At 29.2% G+C, this 25,380-nt stretch overlaps 1 protein-coding gene across 6 annotated transcripts in view; it reads right to left on the bottom strand.

The window, feature by feature from the left end:
* Positions 1–25,380, bottom strand: part of LOC129905724 (longitudinals lacking protein, isoforms F/I/K/T) — a 140,608-nt gene that overhangs the window by 78,633 nt on the left and 36,595 nt on the right. For all 6 annotated transcript variants that reach the window (XM_055981272.1, XM_055981269.1, XM_055981271.1 and 3 more), the window contains exons 2-5: positions 19,556–19,924; positions 19,015–19,486; positions 15,907–16,506; positions 15,754–15,834 (exon numbers count right to left, since the gene is read on the bottom strand). In XM_055981272.1, the coding sequence (XP_055837247.1) occupies positions 15,754–15,834; positions 15,907–16,506; positions 19,015–19,486; positions 19,556–19,729 (1,327 nt within the window). In that variant the 5' untranslated portion in view covers positions 19,730–19,924. The remainder of the gene's footprint in view (positions 1–15,753; positions 15,835–15,906; positions 16,507–19,014; positions 19,487–19,555; positions 19,925–25,380) is intronic.

The following is a 25,380-nucleotide window of genomic DNA, read 5'->3' as shown; positions in this document are numbered from 1 at the left end:
CAATAATTTTACCTAGCTGTACGATCGCCATTAGCTCTCGTAAAATTACAAACGAATATCGTTTTTCAAAAACAAATTAAACGATAACAATGCATCATCGGATAATATTTCTATTTCAATGGGTCGTATGCATACAAAAATAATAAATGATTTTACTTAAAAAATTGTCAAGTATCACCTTTTTTATCCACATTTTGTGCATATCAAACCTTGTTTATACTTATAAATTTCATATTGCTAGTATTTACTATTTTGTATGCATACGGGCCAATGAGATGGATAAAACCTATTACCAACTTGCCGACAAAATTATCGACGAAAAATCAATCAGCATTTGAAAGCAACATTACCCATATTCTTATACGACTACAAATTACATAAATTTCATCTTTTATCTTATCATTAATGACTTTAAACCATATTTACAGTTCATGGTTACTCTTTGTTTTTTTTATGATACAAAATATTCAAAATATCAAATTATTAATAAGAAACGAAAACATTTTTCAACTATGAGAAAATTTTTTAAAAAATTCTTCTGATATGAGAATAAACAAAAAAAAAAAAAAACTATTTCTTCTTTAACAATACATATTTTTGATGTTAAGTTTTGTTTAAGATAATTGTTTTTTATGTCCATGTACTGTTGCAACATGTCTTTGTAAATTACAGACTTGATGGAAGCTTCGATCGCATGATGTGCATTCATATTTGGGTGGTTTTCCACATTCCAAACGAATATGTCGACCTAAGTTTCCCCGATGACCGTATGATTTGCCACAATGCTCACATGAAAACTTATTAATAATTTTCTTCCTTCTTTTGCAAGATACACTAAAGTAAGGACGAAAATATTTTAGGTTATAGTACATATAAATTTATTTATCTGACTACCTCTTTGGAATGGTAAGATTTCTTGTTGATGATCTCAAATTCTTAAAAATAGTTTTCGATTCATAATTGCTTGAGTCTTGATTGTGAATAAAGAACAATTCATCATTTTGCCAAAATGGCTGAAGTAAATCTATGGGCACAGAAAACAAAAAAGGGATACAAATATGTTATCAGATAACAATTTTTTCTTAAAACAAAATAAAAATATGGAATTTGTTAGCATTTTGTTATGAATATGATACAAAACAAACAGGATATACAAAAAGTATAAACGGTACAACGAAAAATTCAATAGTATAAGAGTCAGTATAAGAGTTGAATTTTTGATTAATTCGTTTAATTTTATTACAAAACCTTATGCTTTACAAAATATGTACTAGTAAATTCTTGTATGGTGTTGAAAAGTTGCATTTCATAATTTTTTTTTTTTAAATAATTTAATTTTTAGTATAATTTTTTGCACTTCGAAAAATATATTTTCAGAGTTTATAGATTTATTGATTCTGTATTCATAAATTGTAGGTTTGGTTTTTAGGTGGCATATTTTTGATAATGAAATTTATCTGGAATACCCGCCTGTATGTATGATGGAGCACTTATGTTTGACAAACTTTTTGATATGTTAACATCTAAGCTCCCGGTTTTGAAGACAATCCTGTTTAAACTGTTTAAGTTAAACATAATACCAGGCACGACACAAACTGAATATTAGATCTACTAAATGGTTCACGACAAGTAGACAGCGAAAAAATGTATTTACTTCATTCAATGAAATTTATGACTGTCACATTCTTCTATACATAAATACACATATTATATCTATAGTCAAATCGAATTTCGTTTCAAAATCTATCTACGAGGGCAAGTTATCGGCCTCACACAGTTATAGCAATCTTATCAGCAAAAATTTTAAAATACCATATAAGCTTATACGAGTAAGACAATTTTCAAATTTGTATGTCATTTGGTTTGGCTGCAAGAATTTTTTTCAAAAATCATCCTCAAAATATTCATTTATCTCCCTTTTAACTTCTTCATTGGACCCGATTCGCTTTCGAGAAACAATTTTTTATGTGAATGAAAGTCTAGTCTAATGATGCCCAATCAGCAAAATAGGGCGGATGGGCCTGAATAAGGCAAATCCCGAAATTTTCGCTTTTTTGAGCTTTTTTTTATCAGCAGTAAGAAAATATCATATCAAAAAATAACTCTCTAAACTAATACAAGTTTAATGTTTAAACTTCAAAAATTATCGTGAAAATATAGCCATTTGAAATTCGAAATCCAATTGAATTGTTGAGTAAAATAGATTTTCTTGTGGTTTTTTAGTTGCTTATTTAATACATTCCTGTTTGAAACATAATTTACCAATGTTGTCTTTTTTGAAGTTTACAATTGAATTGTTTTCTTTCGAGTGCCTCGAGTTATTTATTGCAGTTTTTTTTTTTAATTTTAATTTTGTTCAATTTACACTCTAATAACTGACAAAAAGATCCTTTAAGAAGCAATTTTGCTTTTGAGTTCATGCTCATTAATGAGGCTGAATTAACGCATGATGCTTTTGCATCAAAAATATTTCTGATAAAAATGTGATGTTTTGTAGGTAAGGCAAACGAATAACACTGGCCAAGAATTTTCAACTTTTTAAAAATTTCCAGAGGGATTTATATCAAATTTTATAGATGTGGGTTCAGTAAGCTTTAAAATAATATTGGTTTCTTTCTAGCAGCTCTAGTTTTTGAAATAATTAATTTTTCACATTTGGGGAAATATTCATACTAATTTTTAGGTTTTTCTTATTTTGAGGGTTTATTAAAGTTTTCCAGAAAAAATTATATTAAACTCAATGTATTAGGGGTCAGTAAACCTAAAAATCACATTAATTTTTTTCTAGGAGCTCTATTTTTTGAAATATTTTTTAGTTTTCCACATTTTGGGGGTAATTTCGTACTTATTTTAAAGTTATGCTTATTTTAACTGTTTGTTAACATTTTCCAGAAATTTTCTTATCGAACCTAATGCATTTGGGTTCACTAAGCCTAAAAATCACACTGGTTGCTTTCTAGGATCTCTGTTTTTTTTTTAGATATTTTAATTTTTTACATTTTTGGGGTAATTTCATACTCTATTTTCATTATTACAAGCGTTTTAAAAGTTTTGTTGGAAAAATTTGTTTCGAATGTAATGTATTTCGGTTCAGTAAGTAAAATAAAAATACAAAAAAAAAAAATTTTAATAAAAAAAAAAATTGTATGAATTTCTATGAATTTTCATGTATGAATAATTTAAAAACTAAAGCTGCTAGAAAAAAAACTAATGTCATTTTTGAAATCAGCACCCTAAACTTAGTAAGAAATGATAAATAACGGTCTGGAAAATTTTTGTGTGTTGGGCAGTGTAATTTAACGCAATGAACCCAGCTTCCAGTTCTCGGATGACATTTTTGCCAAAATACTTTTTGATGCCTAATTAGGGCAGTGAATTTTGAAAAAAATAAAAAATACAGAAATTTTTATCAATATATTTTCATATATTTTAGTTGACAAAGAATGGTCATGTTATTATAAAATAACATTTGCACCGATGTTTTGAATGATATTTCTATATTTATGACAGTTTTAACACAAATTATTCAAACCCAAACAACTTCGTTACATTACTGCAAATTTCAGTTTTATTTATAAAATCATATAATTAAGCTCTCTGATATTCCTATTTGATGTTATAGGAACAACGTAAGTCTCCTATGCAGTTAAATCACAGAAAAATTAATTTCAATTAAATATTCTTAATAGTTTATTACCAAAAGAAAAAAAAAAATTGAACACGACCGACTCAGTTGGTATTGCCATGTTCAAAGGAGAGATCCTGAGAACCCCGTCAAAAAAGCAATATCATACAACGTTCCAGCACGAAATAGAAAGAAAGGTAGGCCTAAAAACTCCTGGTACAAGCAAATGCAAAACCACCATCATTCAGTTGGCCTTAGAAATGGAACAATACAAAACCGGGAGGCTTGCCGCCGATTTCTGAGGTCAACCCGGCGAACCCCACAGGCGGATCACTAGTGTGAAGCAGTTACGTGGGATAGTTATGATCCCCTCGACATCGAGATCATAACAGCGCCGAGAAAAAGGAAGAAGAAGAAGAAGTTTATTACCAAAAATCAACTTAAAAACTTTAAATACCACTGCGTTACCAAGATAAACAATAATGTTACCGTGATTTGTAAACAATTCGACCTAAATTTGGGTTTTAAACTTGTAAAAGTAAATAATGTTAGTTTTATAATTTAATATAGTTTTTCTACTAATTTGTACTTTTTCTTCAAGAAAAATGAAATAGGTACTAAATAGTATTTTGGCCCATTTAATAGATCCAGAATTATCGAGCATATATGCTGTTGTGAGTTCTAGGCAAACAAGATTCCGAAAAACATGTACTTCTCTTTCTTGAATTCCGTTCGAATGAAACTGAGAAGATACCCAGGTAAAACTCACAATATTTATTGCAGAAGGTTAATTCCATGAAAAAGTGGAACAGAAAGGTGAACAAATAATGCAAGCTTTTTTACTTTTTACCAATACCAAATCACTCAGCCTTATTTTGACATTCGCTTTCGTGCGAAAGATTCGCATTTTCAGTTTCGAACGATTCGAAAGTTCATTTATCTTTTGAAAATCAAGCAAATTTTGACTTTCTAATCATTCGAATCAAATGTCATTTATTTGACGTTAAAATTTTTGTGTCGAATAAAAACGAAAACAGATGTAAGTTCAGATATTTTTGTTGAAAAATAACGAAAATAAATTTACTTTTATTTGTTGGCGTATTAATTTAAGATTTGCTTCCAAAACAGATGTCACTTTTTGTATGCAGCTTGACACAGATGATTGGGACAGTTTAATTGTTTAATATCCACCTTCTGCAACAAACCGCAAAGTTGTCGCTAGAATTATGATGGGAGGAATAGACAAAGATGTGCGTCTTTGAACTTCAGTGGTGAGCTCGTCCAACACGTACTTAAAGACACTTTTATCTTCAAAGAAAAAAGATATATATATGGGTTAGGCGCTTGGAAGGAATCAGTTTTTACTTTGAACTTTCCAGCTCGAATTGATTTGATGCATCCATTATCCTTTTCCTTCATATCTGCTCTTCGCCGCACTCTTCACTTCATTTTATGAAACATTCGAAAATGAACATTATTCGTTCGAATGTCCAAATATACTAATTTCATTCGAATGAATAGATCCATTCTATCGAATTAGCTATTCGTTCGAGTCTCAAAATAAGGCTGACTATTTACAAACGTTATTGCTAAAATAAATTAACATTTAAGCAAGTTTCGCTACACAATATTCGATTTTTAAAATATTCTAGTGAAAATGGATATATTCTTTACAAATCGCAGGTAACATGAGTTACAAAATTAATGAAACGTGAGTTACCTAAATATTTTCAAATTTTTCCTCGAATTATTGAACAAACGTTTGGTTTTGTCACTAATTTTAAAAGCTTGTAATTTTGTATGTATGGAATCTTCATTATAAATAAATTAAAATTCTAAATTTTACTTCATACTGTCGAACTCTTAAAACTCGTACCCGATTTATGTGACGTGAGTTACCAACAGACTTTAATTTTTAGTTAGTAAATAGTTAAATTAAAAAAATTGTTTTACTTTATTTTAAAAAGTAATAGGAATTCATGGACAGTATTTTCGTATAAACTTATACAATATACATATTTCTAATTTTTTTCTGAAAGTAACGTGAGTTACCATGGAATTGCCCAGAAGTGTTATTGAACTAATAAAAAAACATTCACTTCATTTTTTCGTTTTGCCTCATTGAATGTGTTTTTGCTTTCGGTCGATATTTTTCTGTCATTGATTTTAAAAAGCTTGAAAGGCTCTTGAATCATATCGTGTAAATACACTCATTGTAAAAAAAATTCACGTCGATTTTGAAGATTTTGAATTATCGGGTTGTATTAGCGTACTTGATTGTATGTAAAATAACTTGGTAACTACAACAAAATATAGTACATATTTTTTTTTTAATCGAAAGCCCTTTCAATTTTCAAAATTTGCAAAACAAAACTTCTTTTAATTTTCATGTCCTTATAAGTATTAAATAATTAATATATTTGTCAAAATGTCTGTCCTAATCGATATGAAACATTAACTACAAATTCAAACAACAAAAATAACCGAGCAAAAAATTAACTTCATACGGACAATATCCAATTTATTATTTTTTCTGATGATTAGAAGAACACCTCGTTAATAATGATTAATAAATATAATATGATTCTTAGATATAAATTGACTTTCTTTATCCAATAAAGGGTTCATGATAATACTTTTTGATCCTACGAGTATATCTTAAAAATAAATTCTTTGAGAAAATGTTGTGCACACTGCATAACTATTGTTACTACTATTATTATTTTAAAGAAAATATAATACTACTTAATACCAATTATTTTCCTTATATTAAGTTTTTTTGTATTTTAGGTTTTCTAAAATTATGAACAGTTGCAGCGTGGCGTTCTAAATTATAAGGTTGATGAAAACTTCGACTGCAAAATGAACATGCAAATTTTCTTGGCTTGCCACATTCTAATCGACGATGGCGACATAGACTTTCCCTTCGTTTATATTCTTTTCCACAATTTTCACACGATAAATAATTTACAACTTCATCCTTATCATTATGATATCTGTAATGTAGTTCCAAGATTTGATAATTTGAATAGGAAAACAAAAATCAATTAATATCAAAAGTCTACCTTGCAACAGTTGTGGGAGGTTTTCTTTTTGTAGACGATTTCTTAAAATGCCTGCGTGGTGATTGTTTCGTTTTGAAATTATCATAAACATTGGAAGTCGAGGGAGCAGATGCATAGAATAAATCGTCAGTTTCATAATAAGGTTGCAGAAGTTCTATGGAAAAATTACAAGCGTTTGCTTTTATTGAATAATTAATATTGTTAAATAAAAACAAACACAAACTATAAATTGGCACAAGGTAACATTTTGCTATGAATTTAATAAAATACATAGTTTTCAAAAACTATACATAATTTAAACTTGAAAAAAAGTTATTGAAAAAATTGTTGTTTTTTTTTAGCTAGAGGTAAAAAAGCTTCATGCGGGACAAATATATTACGATTTAAATCGAAAAGTCAAGTTTACCCCTACACCATATAAACAAATCGAATAAATAGAAAATATAGGGTACGAACACAATAACCAACTACATTAATTTATTAAAATTTATTAAGTTTCAATTTAAAAGACGAGACTGCTTTTGTTTAATTTTTTTAAACCGCAATTTAGCTCGCATTTGAGAATGAAAATAATATTTTAATAAATAACCTCACTTCTTCACATGATTAATGTTGCATAAAATAAAAAAAAAGGAAAGAAAATACATACGTTGAGTAATACGAACAATAATAACCATAATGTAATTTTCCTAAATCATTCTTAATTTTATCTTTTCTAATAAAATTATTTTTTTTTTCTATAAATGTTAATATTTAAATAAAACCAAAGATAAAATCTTCTTCTAATAGTTTGTATTCAAAGAATAAATCTTCTTTGAATTTCTTTTAATTTAAATAAAACTTGTATTACTTTTGTTCAATACGACGATATTTTCTAGACTTGAACAACTGTTGATAAGATTTAGAAAAAAATTATACATATCCCATTCGTTATCTTAATGTTGTTCTTAATTCACGATTTCTTTTGAAGCTTGCAATAAATGAGCGGAAAAAGCTTGAGACCTTGAAGGGGTCTTGAATAAATCAAAAACACATTTGGTTGTCCCAACTCATTAACGTCAGTTCATTAATGTCAATAAAACGAAGATTTCACAAAATAAAAATTAAGAACATTTTTTTTTACTATTGCCCATTCATGGATTGCCCTCTTTCGGACTTATTTATAAGAAAAAAAAAAAAAAAAACAGTTAGAAAACTATTAACACAATACATTAATATAATTTACTGCAATGCTTAAAGAAAGGACCTTTTTTTCAATGGGTCAATATGATTGTCTTATTCGGGAAAATACGAAGAAATAACTCAATTATAAAAGTAAAATAGTTTCTATCGATAATATTAGTTTCATTTTAATGAATTAATATAAAACTTTTTTTGCGACTGTATCTCAAAACACTTTCGAGTAGTAAAACTTTTGCAAGTAAGAAATTCTCTAGGATTTTTCAATTATTTTTTATTTAAACATAATTATCCTCACTCATAGAATTCACAAAGGTCCGGAGTAATAAAACGAATTCAACAGTATTACTCAGTTATCTAGACTTAAACTGTACTGACAGTGTGTATAGCTGGTTATTTTGCAGAAAAGTCGACCTAAGTGGTCCGAATATATCACTTAGAGAAGTGATTTAGCTATTTCGAGAGTGATTTTGCACGAATTCATTGTCATACGTGACGACGGAAAATCAAGTCAATCCTACCAAAACATGGCATATCACCCCAAATATTATTTCATCCTTATGCCTATGCAAGAACAGTTCGTCTCCTGACAAACCAAATTAGTATAATTAAAACCGAAAGAACATCCAAGCTAATTTCTTTTTAACTCATTGTCACAAAAATTTGTTTCACATAAAACCTCTTACAAGGTTCTGCGATTTCTTTTTACGATTGGAATGTTCCATTTTTCAGTAAAACTTGTTTAAATAAAATCTAAATTAACAAAAAAAAAAAAAAACAACCACTGATCTATGTAACTTTGAATCCAAACTTACTCAAAGTCGGTAAACCTATTCTACTGACCTATCAAAATAAACTCTTTTTATAAAAATAAACTGAAAAACCAATAGTTTACAAAAATAATTCAATCACGGTTTTAATTTTTGTTAAGTGGATCTATCCGCCAACTCAACTGAAGTGCTTGGCAAGTCAGCACTTAGCTTAATATCAAAAAGATTTCATCTAAGCTAGACGTCCTTTTTTTAAATGATGTTAAATTGTCTAAAAGTTGTTGAGAGTAATTTGTTTTCATTCTTTAAAAATTTGATATTCCTTCGATTCAATTATGTGAATGATTTCACGCTCTATTTGCATTAAAAAGTTTTGTAAACTGAAAAAATCGTCTTTAAATCATGGCAGAAGGATATTGAAATTGAATTGTTTTCCTTTAGAAAATTTAAGAAAAACTCATGCACACAAAATTATTTCGAATCAGTCATCATATCATGGTGGTAATGAAAAGACTCATATTTATACCACTTCAAATCTCGAACTAAAGATCTTAAAAAAAATAAATGTACGTATAAATATACGTTTATACATTCATGCCATTATGGATTTTCTTTGTTGTTACAAAAAGTAGAACATATGAAGTAAAACTGAACCATTTTCATCTATTATGTTCTTGACTTAGATACATATTGATATCCCCAGGCCAAAATGAAAAATTATTTGTGTCAATTCCTTACTGCGCATGCGCAAAAAATGGGGAGCATACAGACTCCACCACACCACCCCATTAAAAAATTGTTGATTGTTGTATTTAACCATAACCAATACAAAACGCAAGGAATATCGATTAGATTCGGTAAAACCATAGATGTTAAATTTTCTAAAAGAATTTATTAATATACAAAACTGAAGTTGTTTTGAGTGCATGAGAGGGGGATTCTAGAGTAAGCATAATAATCGAATTAAATTTTTGTCATGTTTCGAAATTAGAAAACAAATGACATGGGCAAAATAATCTTGTTTTTTTTTTTAACCGAACAATTCAACAATGTAATGAATTTATTTGTACATAGTTCTCGAACACTAGCATACTTTTAAAATGATTTAAACTTGATTTCGGTTTCTATATTAGAAAATAGGAAGCCAAGGATGTTCCCAAAGCAACCAATACATAATATTGTGTAGTTCCATTTTTTTTTTTTAAATCATTCAAATCTTTTACCCGGGCTCAAATGTTTCACATGTTCTTTTTCTTGAATTTCGGAAAAAATTTACATAAATATAGAATAAAATGTATGCCAGGTAGTTTAAAAAAAAAATGTGACTTACATATCTGCAAACCATATGCTTCTAAGAAAATTTCGCACAAACCATTCAGTAAATAACTGTTTATTTTGAATTACTATGTTCTATTTATCGCTTTTGCCTATTTTAAGTCATCACAGATTGATCTTTTCGTCTCTTCATATAAAAAAAAAAAAAATCCATTCCATTGTTTCATAAATTTCAAAATTCAACCTTCTTTGTGATTAATGTACCTGACTTTATCAATTTAAAGGTATGCATAAAACTCATCGTATGTATTGAAAAAAAAATCTGGGTCCGGCGTTGTCACATTAACAATACCAAATTATGTTTATTAGATTTCTAAAATAATAATTATTATATAAAATATTTCTTTTAATTTCTTGAAACATTAATTATTAAAATTTTGATTGACCTCTCCCAGAAAGCGATTTACAACAGGTACAGTCTTGATTAAGATACTGCCCGACTTGCTAAACAAACTTCAACAAATTTTCCAGAGAAACAAGATAAGTATTCAAGCATTTGGACAGTTTATAAGTCGTATAACTCTCAAATTAACTTCAACGCATTTTAATAGCGATTATCTCTCATTAAAACGACAGATTGGTTAAACTTTAAACTTAGTTGTGATAGTTTAATCTGTTAAATAAAAGTTACTCGACGAGTACATTTCTTTAGCAACCATTATTTGGTTTAAGGAGCCTGTCAACTGTTTCAAAAATCTTTACACATCGAATTTTGACAAACTCAAAGTGTATCCAAATCGATCGAAACTTTTTAAAATTTATTAAAAAAAACTAAACTACCTTTCGAACAATGTTTCTACTGATAAATCAATTGAAATAAAGATCTGTTTTTGGCTGCTTACATGACACGGTTTAGCGCTACGGACTAGTTAAAAGTTTTAAGAGAGGTTGTTGGAAATGAACTTATTTCCCTGCTAATCTCGTGAGATTCAGGAATATAATTTATCTGAAAATTCCTTCATCAATAATTTTAACAATCGCAAAACTAGGTTTTATGTTTATTGTCACGGTTGCTCTCATCATGCGATATGAAAAGTCAAACTCACACCTCTGAAGGTTAGTTACTGCTCCTGATAATTTTCAATTGGGGGAACAGGAAATATTACACTATTTAATAACGGAGGACTCTATAACGTAATTTATTTAAGTACCAGTTAGTGATAAGGGACTATAAAGAAAAAATAAGAGAAAATCCACCACATTGTCACAGGATTACAGGCCCAAGTCAATGTTGTACGTAAAAAAAAAATAATAACTTAGTGAAAAGAAAGCATACTTTTCTATATGGTGCCATTATTTGAATGAGGTTTAAAAAAATTTTTCTTGATTGGAATCTGGAGTGGTATGGGCTAAGATGATTGTTGATTATTGATCGTCAAAATAAATGCTTTTCTTTCACAAGGTGATTGTAAAAAATTGACCACTTTTGTGCTAAGTTGGCGGGTGACAGATTACACTCACTCAGCTTCAACTCCAATAAAAATCGAAAGATTTATTGGAAAAGAGTGAAAAAGTTATCATAAGTCAAAATAAAAATAAGTAAACTTTAATGTTTACTTAAACGAAATTTCTTTGCGGGAAGGAATAAAGCAAGTATTCTCGAAATCACCTGCTTATCCTATTGACCAATGAATATGAAACGCATAACTGAGCATTTACATAAATATTTTGACATCATTTGTTTTCTGGCTGTTTCTTGGTCAGTTAGGTAAAATTGCATTTTTGCTAACGTTAAATCTTTTGGTACAAAACATAATTTGTTATTTTTCCCAAGCACACAAACATTTCTAGCGGTTAATCAAAACAATGACTTTTTTTTAACTAGCAACATCCATCCTTGACTTCGCTCGACAAAATAATTTGCTGATTGATAGTGACAATGACTTGAATGTTCGTTATATTCAAAAGAAATTAAAAATATTTTTATTAAATTAATGCGATTTGTGTACCTTTTATCCAGGTAAAATGTACGGTAGTCAACAGCTTTTCACTTAAATTTTGATGGCAGACAACAAACCAGTTTAGTGGAAAATGATCATTCCATTCAGGTGAAACTCGCAATTAGTTTTGAAAATCCGGGCGAACAAAAATATTTCGGGTGAAAAATTTCACACTTGAAACTCACAATAAAGCTAATTATTTCGCAATTTTATTGTCCAAATTCAGCATTCATATTTAGTTGACTCGGCTACATTTAAACAATTTAATTTTTAATATGGTTTCCGTGATGCATGAATTTGAAGGTTGCACCTAATTCGCTTTTAAATAATCACAACGGATCGAAAAAATTGTATTCAAATGTTCCCCAAGTGTACTTGGCATTACTGTAATATCGATCTGATCTCTATTCCATGGCTGTTAATGTGAATTCGATCCATCTCGAAAATTAGACTGATTGAGAAATTTAATTCCAATTCAATCCGAGTTTGCAAGAAGTTTAACTTTGCAGGAAAACAGACATAGAACTCCACGAAGTTCTTTTTGATTTTGTGTGGTTAAATCTGATTTTCCAAAAATTTCAAATCCATAGGTAGTGATATTATGCATGGTAAACTTTAGAGATGTTATACAATTATTTCACTCTGTTTTGAAATCTTATTACATATTTGTTGTTATTCTGTGGTTTAAAACAATTTTTAAAGATGAAGTCACACTGTCCCATAAATATAATCACGTTTGAAAGAAAATGGAAATACATTTTTTCGGGCATTTTTGACATGAAATCTTGTATGTTTTTTTTTATAAATTTTGGAACTGACATTGGCTATTAAGTTTAATTTTTCTCATTGGAAAGCACTTATTGAACCTATCTTATACTTTTATGGGAGGTTCCTTAAAGTTACTAGTCTAATTTATCGTATTTAAAAGAGAATATTGAAATCTTAAATATTTCTTTAAATCAACAAAAATAAAAAAAAAAAATTAAATGAATTAATACCTATCCCTCGTCTATCTTATACGTATACATTTTTTTTCCAATTAAAAAAAGAAATTAAAATTAAATAAAAAGGTTAGTACTTACAAAAGCGTTTTCTCTTTCATTCAGCCATGACAATCGTGACGACAACAACTTTGTTTTGTGTGTATGTGAATAGGATAGAACACCACATTCAAAAACATCCTCCATTTGTCTTTTTTGTTTCAATATGTTTTTAAAGTTCAATATTTACAAATTTCTTATTTTCTTGTTTTTTTTTTGTATGAAATGGGCCAACATTAAAAAAAAATTTTTTGGACATCCCGATTCATTATAAAAAAGAGACTTCATAATTTACTAGTTCATCATGAGTGTGAGTTAATTGAGAAAAAAAAAACAAACAAAAAAAACAACATAAACAAAAATGTGTGTAAATAATGTTTTTCAAAAGTTGAAATGTTGGCCCATTCAATAAACAAAACAAAGAAATTAAGATTGTAAACAATACTTTACCCGTTTAAATTAACAAAACCTGAAAATCAACAACTACATTCCACAGAAGAAATTTTCCACAAAGAGAGAAAATTTTTAGTTGGAGGGATGGACATTTTTTTGGTTGTTAAGGAAAGAAAAAAGGATTTAGGTTTTTTTTTGTTTTTTGGTTTGGTAAGAGTTAAGGAGAATAATTTTGAAGATCAAATATTAAATAAAATATTAAATTAAAATGTAAATGATAAAAAAAAAATAATAAATAAAAGAATAAACTTAAAAATAATTCAAAATTTGATTTGGCTCTCTATCAACCGATACTGTTGACTAGAGATATACTTACCTGTTTAATTTTTTTTTTGTTGATGACGTATAAATGTTGAACAGGAAGAAAGAATGTAAGTCTCGAATGGTTTTTGTTGAACGCTCTTTATCTGGGGGCAAGGACATCCGAAGTTTTACCTCACTATGAACCCAATACGATTCATAGCTACAAATATATACTCTCCCTATCGACGAACATCATCATCTGTGATCAGGAACACCAGCACCAATTTCATAGACTTTGTGACTCTTCTTTTCCTTATTTCAAACACTGATTTTCAAATCTCACTTTTGGAATTTAATCTGTTTTACTAACAGAAAACACTTAAACACAATAGAAACGGTTACGCCCAAGTAGGCAACCAAAATAATAGTAAACGTATTACGGACGGAACGGATAGCTTAAATGAGATTTTTTTCTTTTGATATTTAATTGGAAACCCGATTTTTTTTTTTACCGCCACGATACTTTGAACAACTCTTTTAGAGCTGTTTTTATTTTTTGTCTATTCTTTTTAATTTACTACCAATTTTTTTTTTTAAATTGTGTACAGAATTTTTTATATATAAAAAAAAATCTTAAATAAAAAAAAGTTCAGATAAAAAAATAGTCCCGTCAACCAAAAGCATAAAATATTATATAAAAAAAAAATAAAAATGAATGTTAAAATAAATATTTATATATAGAAAAAAGTATATAAAAAAAATAAATGCATGCGTATTTTTTGTTCAACTAAAAAAAACGTGTTTGTCTATATAAAAAAAAATTATATAAATATATCACAGCAATAAATGATTTTTTGTATTTTCTTTGTCGAAGAGGCCAACGTTTCACCTTTGGAAACATTTTTGTATGTTTTGTTTTTCATTTTTTTAGATTTTTAAAAATTATGTTTAACATTATTTTTTAACAATTTGTCGGAAACTTTTTGTACACTTAATTATATTCATAAAATAAATTTTCTGATTTTAGTTTTTTTCTTGTAATTAAATTCATTATTTGTAATAAATATTTTCAAAGCAAATGCGACGTTTTTGTAAGTAGGTACTGTTGTTATGTTATTTCTTTTTTTACTTTGTTTCTGATTATTATGATTAAATATTAACATTCGCAAATTTTTTTCTTAAGAAAAATTGCTTCTTGACTTTTCGATTTAATATAAAAAAAAATTCTTCAAGGATTAGTCATTTAAATTCAAAATTAAAAAAAAAAAAAGTTTAGTTTTTTTCACCAATCTCAAATGTTTTCAATAAAAAAGAGAGCAAGTAAGTAAGTAAAAATATATGTGTGCAAATGCTAATCAAGTGGAAGGAGTAATAAAGCGTGTTTAATTTTTTTTTTTAAGAAATGTAATTAATACCTGCTAAAAACAATGCAAGGTTTAATGGAAATATGAAAAACAAAATATGCGTGTAGAGTTCTCCATTCCATTTGATTAGTATTTGGCAAATGGTTGTTGTTGTTTTTTTTTTAATTCATAACAAAATGCTACACAAACACCAAAAATTACCAAAATCAATAAATATTTACTTTCAAAAGGTTTTCTTGCAAAATAGTCGAAATCCAATTGAGATGGGAGGAGATTGATGGATAAATATTTATTATTGAATCATTTATGACCCCTCTTACCATTGGGGTTTGGTTTAGTATCAAGTCTCCATCAAAAATAACAAATAAACTCTCCAATTTCAATTGAATTTCATAGCTATGGAGCACGACTAATAAAAAAAAGGGAGTGCAAATCTCTTCTCTCTTTTGTCGTACAACAAATTTGTTTTCAAATATTTTTTTTTTTCTTTTTGCAAAAAATCAACTAAATACAAAACAAAATAAATATAAAATTAATAAAAAAAAAAAATAAAATATTCTACATCAACTTTCTAAAAATTGTTTCTTCATTTTTGCAATTTTCATTACTAAATTATTCAATTTAAAAAAATTAAATTAATTAATATTTTATCTGTCGTGCTCATTTCGCTTTTTCATATTTGACTGTTGTATTTTTTTTTTTTTTTTTTTGTCAAAATGGAATAAATTTGTTGACCTACCTTGTGGATCCCGTTGTTGGGCTTCTTGTGCGGCCATATATACTTCATCCTGAGATCTGTCGACTTGCCATTGTGCATATCCTTTAAAAAATAGAAATAAAAAACCAATAAGTTTATGTTTGAATAGAACATTTTTGTTTTTAAATAACATACCTTGACTAGATCCTTCACCACCATGACTGGGGCCAGCATTATGATCTAAATCTTCGAGACCCATTTCTTCATCATCTAATGTTAGATCTTCAACAGTTTCATCATTGCCCTCATCGTCATATTCACTTTTTGGTTCGATTACAATTTCATCTTTGCCAGTTGATGTTGCTACAACACCACCTTCATGATGATGTTTTGGTCGTTTATGATTTTGTTTCTCTTTCATTAGCATTTCTTTTTCATCAATTGAATCGGCGGCATTTTCATCTTGGATATTTTCAATGGATGTAACGGCGGCATTCATGGCATCGGTATTTCCTCCCATTTTCACACTTTCAGTCTTTTTGGTAACATTTGCGGTTATAATATTTGCTGCTGCGCTGGCTGCTGATGTTTGTTGTTGTTGGTGTTGTTGTTGGAGTGATGATGTTACGGCTGAAACTGTTGAGGCAATGGTACCAGCAATTGTTGTTGTTGTACCAGCTACACCACTACCAACCATTGGTAACATAGCAGTTATTGTTCCGGTAGCATTTGTTGTTGGAACTAATGATGTACCAGCTTGGATGACTTGTGAGGAGTTTGAATTATCATGATTATCTATAAAGAATAAAAAAAAAAAAACAAGCATTTAGTACAAAGTTCGAAGATTAAAATTTTTAAAGAGAATATTATGTTGAAGTGAAACTCTCAGAGTAGAATGAATAATTTGCCTTCAAGGAATCTAGCAATTATTCGGTATGGTTTTATGCCATGCTTTTGAATTTGTTCACTCAACCAAAAAAAAACATTGAATCTTGTTTTTTAGTAAAAACAGTAAAAATATAGAGCACGGAATTTTGCGAAAATATATCACAACATCAAAAATTGAACCACGTGATTCGAAGAAACAAGACAATGGAGATTTGGGACCGTACTTCATAGGGCACATTTACTCAACGCTTTATTCTATCGTTGCTTTGTCCAGATTTAAAAAAAATGGATAAATGAGATAGAAAAAAATATTGCAAAGCATTGTCACAGAAAAAATTATTTTTGAATTTGTTTAAAACAAAGGTAAAATAAAATTCAGAACATTTTTTAAAAGTTTCCCGGAATGTTTTTCACTGAACAAGCGTTTGCCAGTTTTTTTTTAATCCAGATAAATAAATGAGGCAATTTCAAATTTATGCTGTATTGGAACAATGTTTCCAATTTTCCATCCACAAAAGCATCTACTATCTGGCGTTTTTAATTTGAAAATCGTCACAGAAAACACGTGTTAAAGCAATAGAATTGTTTGTAGCCTTGTGGCAAGTAAAGCCACAGTACGTTTTGTACATCTAAGAAAACCATATAGTTTCGGGCTGAGTTAGTTTTAGCTGACAATTATTTTTTTTTTTTTTGGTTTATCATTATATTTTTTCTTTGCACTTAATTGTGAACGGTAAAATATGTACGATTAGAAACGAAAATTTGAGTTTTTAGCTGGAACTGCGCACATTTACTTCACTTTGTTGTTAATCATCACAAATCAACATAATGTGGAAGCAGGAAAGGCATTAGCCGCATTTAAGTGTTAGTCAGTTAGTAAAAACTACCTTTTATTACTTCCCAGTACAATTTCTATTGTAATACATATTGGTGTAGGAGAGATGGAGGAATTAATCAAAATAAGGCAATCGTTTTTCCCTGACTATATATAAAATCTTTAGGTCTGTTCAGCAAGGAAATACGTGGTACAGTTCAGTTCCATGAGAACGTTACATAGTCGGTGACACGTAGGTAAGTACGGAAAATCTTCAAAAGTTGTAATTTTCTGTTCCGAAGACTCCACAATACAACATTACTTTTGACTTCCGGGGAAAAGTTTTCACGAAAAGCTCCGAACCGGAATTTTGGTCAACGGTTTTTTTTTATTTTTTTTGTAACATTTTAGAAAAGGGAACGAAAATTAAAATTTTTTAAAAAGATTTCTTTAAACAACTTATTTCCGATGGTTTTCATTCACCAAAGGGCTTTAAGTCTTTTTAAATATATAATTCACACATTGAATTCCAAGGATGCACATTTGTTTAGGCTCCAGACTGTTCGAGCAGCGTTTTGTCTGCTTACAATTGAATAAATGAATTTAAACTTACGTCCCGATAAGTTCAAAGTTTCATATATTTTTTTAACAAATGTATGTAGGCATATTTATTTTATCCTAGCATCTATTTTCAAACTTAAATCTTCCTTAGAATTATTTCAATTTCGTGACCAAAATGTTTAAAAAAAAAAAACATTTAAAATTAAACCCTATCGCATAATAATAATTATGGACGCTATGAATGTTTTAGCAAAAGAATGAATCGAAATCAATATTTTTGTAGTGTAGTACCATAAACAAGTAACTAAAAACATACTCTTATAAAAAAAAATATACAAATGTGCAATGAGTTGGATGTAAGCACCCTTTTTGTTTAAAATCAAAAGCAGAGATTATCAAAAATACGCACGTTTATCATCTTTTTAAAACTTTTTTTTTTTTTGATAATCCCGATCGCATTCATTTGTAAATGAAAAAAAAAAAAACTGTATCCTGTTGGGCGGAAACTGATTGGTTGTTCATGTACTGACATATCCCTCAGATTTCCACCCTTCGTTTATCATTTATACTGGTATTGGATGCTAGTGGCAGCTGCATCTTTTTTTCAAACAGATTTCTTTGTGGAGAACACGTAATCCAAATCGGGTTGAGGATTTTGAGGGGTTGGTTCCATTTTGTTAACGATTTTTTTTTTTTCTTCGAAAGGAAATGTATTTTTTTTTTATAAGTTCGGTCCTTTATATTCTTTTTTTTTTGTAACCCTTGAAACGGGATGGAAATTTTAAGCTTTGAAGCAAAATGTTTTAACCTAAAGAAGATCGTGGGTACCTGTTAAGTTAACTTTGAATTAATTCTGCAATTCCGAAGAAGTTTAACTGAATCGCTCACATTAGATAACTTTCAATTTTGAGAGGGGCGCTACTTTATTTTTACGATCGAATGTATATTTTTCACACTGAATATTTGTTTCAACCTTACTCAAAGAAGTTTCACCTTTTTTTTTAACAATTACTAAAAATTATAATAAAAAAGAAACTCACCAGCCAAGACATTTTCAATGCTCCTGCGTCGAACTTTTTTCCGTCTCCTCGATGTTGGACTAGATGAACCTTCTCTGGAACCAGATAAATCTTGTGAATCAATTGATGATGGGCCAATGCGTGAACGTTTTGTTTGTTCCAATGTGTAACCAGCAGACGCACTACCAGTCATCAATTTACCAGGTACACTAATATGCTTGTGTTGTTGTTGTTCGGCAGATATTTTTTGTTGTTGTTGTTGTTGACTACCACCTACACCAAGGCCACTACTACTATTTCCGCTGCCAGTTCGATTATCTGATAAACCTTTGATTTGTAAAGATTCGGCAGCTTTTAATAAAGCAGCTAACTGATCTTGTGATATATTAACTTCACCACGATACATATAATCCATCATGGCTCGAAGTTCTTGATATTTAACATCCTTAAGAATAAATATCGGATGCTTATCATATTGTTCCGATAAAAGTGTCTATAAAAAGAGAAAAAACAAATTTATTAATAAAATATTTCAAGGGTTTTCTTTTGATTTGTAACTTACAGCAAAATAAGGACTGCATGCTGATAACACCACTTTGTGAGCTTTAAGGAATTTTCCTTCAGCCGCTAGCGTACAATCTACCAACGTTTCATTTTCCAATAGTGTATCGAATACACTTATTAGTGTACTCTGGTGGTTGTTCCACCGCAGACAAAACTGCTGGTCGTCATCCATATTTTCTTTAAAATGGGAGGTGTTGGGGGAATTTTAAAGAAAATTACGTTTCCAAAAATACAAAATTCATTCAAATGGTTTTTTGTTGTCTGTTTTGCGTTGCGTTTAATAATTTTGTTTTTTTTTTTATTAATTTTGTTTGTATATTAATTTTTAGTTTTTTTTATTTTGGTGGTCAGGTTCTGAGTCTTGCGCCTGTAAATAAAAATAAAAGAAAATAATGGATTTAGTAAAGATATTTTACATTTGGTATAAGTTTTTTGTTGTTTTTAAGAATAGTTTTTATTTTCCTTTCAAAGAATATCCTAACTATTTCAATGAATACCCAAACCCTGCGCTTTCAAATACTTTCAACTTCTACCAGGGACAATGAAAATGTAATAACAAAACCTAAAATCTGTGTCAAAAGCTTTTAAGAATGATAAAAAATAAAACGTTTTGATCATTGAAAAGATAATAGTTAAAAGTCTCACAATCATTTGTGGTTTGAAGGGACGAAGTAAAATCTTGGAATTCATTAAAGAAATACTATTTTATCAGCATAATTTTTAAAGTTTTGTAATTATGAGAATTCACTTAGTTGTTCATTGGAAAAATCAGTTATAGAAGATATCTAAATATTAAATAAACAAAATAAAAAATTGGTTTTCAAGTTTTCAACTGTGGATCTCTTATCTTCAGTTTTTCAGTGCGGGATTAAAGTTTATTCAAGTTAATTCAAAAACTTCGAAGAGTTAATTCTGGCTTAAATGAAAAAAATAAATGTTTTCAATTTAACTGTGGAAGATTGTTTGGCATTTATGCATTCACTTGGTACTGAAAAACCGCTTATTGAGTTCACTGGATACATATATTCATTTCCAGGATTAACTAACTCTGAGTTAAAAAAAAGCCCTGAAAAATTAGTCTCAAGAAAAGTAAACACCTTTTTTGTATTTGAGGCTTTAGATATTAAAGAGATTGGGTAGATCTTTGTCATATGGTTAAGCTGTGTTCAAATTTTTAGCAAAAATTATTTTTCTTCATATTTCTTGCCCAAGTTACATCTCAAGCCGTCAAGGTACATTTAATACACCTTACCTAATTCTTAAATTCATGTCTACTGAATTAATAATAATTTAAAAAATGAAAATTTTTATAACTTTTTTTTTAAAGAAACACAGTTGCGGGTTAATCTTTGTTAACAATTTAAAAAGTTAATCTTAGGGAGCATTTGTATTGCCAGTGTTTTGATTCTTATGAAAAATTAGCTTTAAGTTTCACTAATCGACGAACCTAACACATTCTGAATTATGGATCGTTTGTTTTCTAACTTTCAAAATTGGTTGTCAAGCACTTAATTTTTGAGGAAACAGAAATTATTTTTTTTTTTTACTTTCGGAATTTGGCTCAGTAAGCAAAAAGAGGTTTGCTTAAAATTCAATACATATTTCCAAAGAATTTTGGTTGATCAAAGATAAAGTGTTTCCAAGTGAACAAGTTCCAAGATTTCAACAAAACACAAATTTTATTAAATTTATTTAGTTTTGTATTTGATAATTCACTGAATGAGGAGTCCGGAGTATCAATGGTTTTTAACGAATTAACAAAAATGTAGTTGAAGGAAATCACATACAGTTTTTCCTTTCTTTTTTTCAGCTTTAAATTAATTTGAAACCAATCAATTGTAAATTATTTAAAATTTCAAGGGACGCACAAGGTTATAAAAAATGAGGAATTTTAACCAAACAAAATGGATTCCAGAGGTTTTTCTTGAAACAAACGTTCTGTAATTTTTTTTTCACAAAAATTGAATAATTTTACAAATTTCACACCCCATGCACAGAAACTCTTCGGTACCTATTTGTGAAATCTCTAAGGTCAACAATCACTTTGTTTTTATAAAGTAACGAATTTTATAAACAAAAAAAACTATTAATTTAATTTTTACCTCCAATATAATTTATTTATTAATCAATAGTGCGGAAACGAAACTACAACAACAAGAGAAACAAAAAGTTTAAAACCCCAACGCTACAATCACTTTCACGATCACTTCAAGACTGAAGCAGAGGGAGCAACGATAAAATGGAAACAAGTCCCGTAAGTAAATCGATTGCAGTTTTTGGCTTTATTATATTTTTTTCTGTTCCTTTTATTTGTATGCGTTCGTCCTTTTTATTAAAAATGTGTGTATAACGCGGCGTGTTGTACATTAAATTGTCTACCTGCTCCTGCACCCCGAAAACCCCGAAACCGAAACACAAACGATGATGATGGCTGGGCTCTGATCTTAATGATATGGAAAAACCTTAATGCCTTTATTGTTTGTGACTCTCTTTTCTGTGTATTTTTTTCATCCCCAGTGACCTTTTTTTTTTTTTTGCTGCTTTAGTTAATGTTGTTTGTTGGGTCGTCGGTTGGTCGGTCGTGTGCATTTTCCCGATTTCCCCAAGTTGTTAACAAAATGAGAAAAAGGGAACATATAGTTTTTGAAATGCTAGTATAGATACCTATACCATGTGGATAAGTAGTTTTCAGAATTTCTTTTATTGTATGTGGCACTTTTGAGAACCTTTTACTTTTTTTTTTTAATTCTAAATATGGAGCCAGGGCTTCTTTTCTAATTCCTTTTTAACGATGGTGTTTTAGTGAGAACAATAATAAATATGTTGTATTAGTGCCTTGGTTGGATCTCACCTTGGCACCGTCCGTCGTCAACAAAATGGAAAATGGAGAGAGGGGATAAGAGATTATATTGTATAGGGAAGTGCATACACAATACAAAAACAAAAAAATAACGGAAAAAGTTAGCCATTGACAATATTGATTTTTCATTGAAAAAAAAGAAGAAGAAAAAAACAAAGCCATAGACTTCGACGGGGGTTTAAGTGGTAAATGTGAATTACCTAAATCTTTGTATGTATGTGTTTGGATATCCTTTCTGACAGCTTTTTAGGTCGATTTGTTTGGTACAGTTATGAATTTATCCAATAAAATGTTATCAATTCTGTTTTTTTTTTTTTTAATCAATCAATCGATTTTTTATAACTGAACTTTATGAAAAGTGCCTACTAATACCTGTAATGCAAAATATACAATTAAAACACAAATTTTGGCAAACAAAATTAATTTATTATTAATTTGATTCTCGTTGTTCTTTTACTAGAACAAGAAGGAAGGGAGGAAGCTAAATGCCACATTAAAAAGAGATTTTGCCATACTCAAAAAGTCATTCTAAGACAATAATGAGGAACAAATAAACAATAACTCATTTCACTGAGGTTTTTCCGGAGTACTAATATGCCGCAGATCAAAGTCTGGAGTTTTGTGTGAACAAGGATATTTTAAAATGGTAGTTCTATTTAAAAATTGTGTTCTCTGTGTTTTTATTTTTTTGATTAAGGAGTCAAGAATTTATACTCAATATTCTTGAACTTTTAATTTATTTTGATATTTTTTAAGTAAACCTTGAACAAGTGAGCGACTTTTAGTTTATCTTAGACTGGGGTTTATTTAATGTTATTTGAATAGGATAAACTCCAGTCTTTCTTGGTAGCAACTTAGACAGCGTCTATGAATAGGGCCCAATGGGCTTAAAGGCAGGTTTACAAGTCAATGATATGGGCATCAACTTTTAAGCATCATTTTGAGAAGGGCTATTAAGATTAGAATTTAATAAGCTTATCATATTTAGCTGTTCAAGTTGAATATCCAAAAGGCAACGAATATGAAAAACTGAGGGTGGTATCATCAGTCAAACAATTAAATGGGTAAAAAGTTTCAAAGGAGATCATTTATAAAAATGAGAAAAAGAATCGGAAACAGAGCAGAGCCCTATGGCACATCAGCATTTATTTTATGGGTTTCAGACTTTAATCTGTTCGATACGACTTGTATTGTATTCGAAAGGTAGTTTCTATTTCAGAAGAAGAGACACATTTTCGAAAGAAGAGCTTGATGCAAAACTATTAAATGTATTTGCAATGTATAAGCACAGCATCCTTACTTTTTCCAAAACGATGTAAAGATTTGTTCGACTGTTCAGTGTGACTATATTATCAGATCATTAGTTTAACTATTGCAACGAAAGCAGTACTGCCGATCATTAAAATTTACGCGGCTGTTCTCATTTCCGTTTGATTTTTATTTTCTTCCGTTTTCAGATTTTAGCTGCTCCGAATTCCGTATTCTAACACATTTTGCAAATTCATTGGTGTTTCGAATAACGAACTGAACTACAATCCGACAAATTTTTGCGGTTTTCAATTCGGGAAGCAATTTGCTACCGGAAAACAATATTCTCCAACAAAAAAGTCGAATTGAAATCAGAACAACCGTTTTCAAATTCAAACGAATATTAGAACAGCCGTGTTACTCTGATTTTTTACCTAAAAATAGTTTAGAATCAATTTCGAACGTGAACAAATTTTCGTTCGGAACTCAGACTAATTACTGCCTTTAGGTCTAAAAATGATGAATGCAGCTTGACTACTTTATCAGCTTTGATCTGGAAACAACACTTCTTACAAAATATTGCAATGAGTTTAATCAGAAAAGAAAAATTTTTCCATTCCCTAGGTACATATAATCATACATATCGACGACTTTTCCATATGTTGGAAGTTTCCATAATTTACAAACCACTGTAACTATAATGACAGGTTATTGAAGAAAAAAAAAATAAGTTCAAAATTGTTATGGTAATGATCAAACCTGCGTAGAAAGAAAAACCACCGTCAGAGTTTCTAAACTTTTCCATTTATCATAAATTTAACGTTGCTATGCCAATAAATATGTACAAATGGTAAGGGTTTAGAAAAAAATATAATGTTCAATGTTCAAAATTAATTATCAGATCAGCTTATATACGAGTAGGTATCTATTCAAATGTACTACCTGTCATTCTACATGATTACATCAACCTTCATTACTACCTTGACAATAATGTAGGTAGTAAGGTACACCCTCTCTTGCTAAAAAAACATCCCTCAAAACGTATAGTTCGAGGAAAAATAAAATAAAACTTAAAATGTATATACATTTCCAAACATGTAACAACGTGTACTTTGACAATCTAATGTTATAAAAAAAAAAAAACATTTTTATCAAAAAAAAAAATATTAATGATCATGCACGCGCGCATAATAAAGTTACAACATTCTCATTGAATAAGCGATCTTTTTTTTATTTTGTACATGTGATATATGTATTTGTGTGTTTGGTCCATAAAAAGCTATAATAGAGCTCACCTAATAGCCAATATAGCACAAAAACCTCATAGTTTGCTTTGCTTGTTTGAATGTGCAGTAGAAGTAGCAAGCTTGAATGGCAATAAATTTAAACTTAAATGTTTAACACAAGCTACATAAAGAAGCAATGTACTCATATGTATATAGTATGTGCTTGTGCATATGTTATATACTCATCTTCATACAGAAGCACCTAGTAATTTTTATTTTAAATGTTTCACAGAAAAATGACGATGGGTATAAATATTTTAAAAATTGAAAGAACATATTTCATTTTCTACTTAGAGAAAGACTCAATATGCATGCATTCATGCATGCATGCGGGGGCGAGTTCGAGTTGTGTATTTCTATGTGCAATTTCTACTTTGTTGTATGGCTGCCGATTACAGTGGCGGCGCAAGTTTTAAAATAGCCGGGCGC

The sequence above is a fragment of the Episyrphus balteatus genome, chromosome 1, assembly GCF_945859705.1.
Source record: "Episyrphus balteatus chromosome 1, idEpiBalt1.1, whole genome shotgun sequence".
Classification (NCBI taxonomy): Eukaryota; Metazoa; Arthropoda; class Insecta; order Diptera; family Syrphidae; genus Episyrphus; species Episyrphus balteatus.
This window is presented reverse-complemented; position numbering and strand designations above follow the sequence as displayed.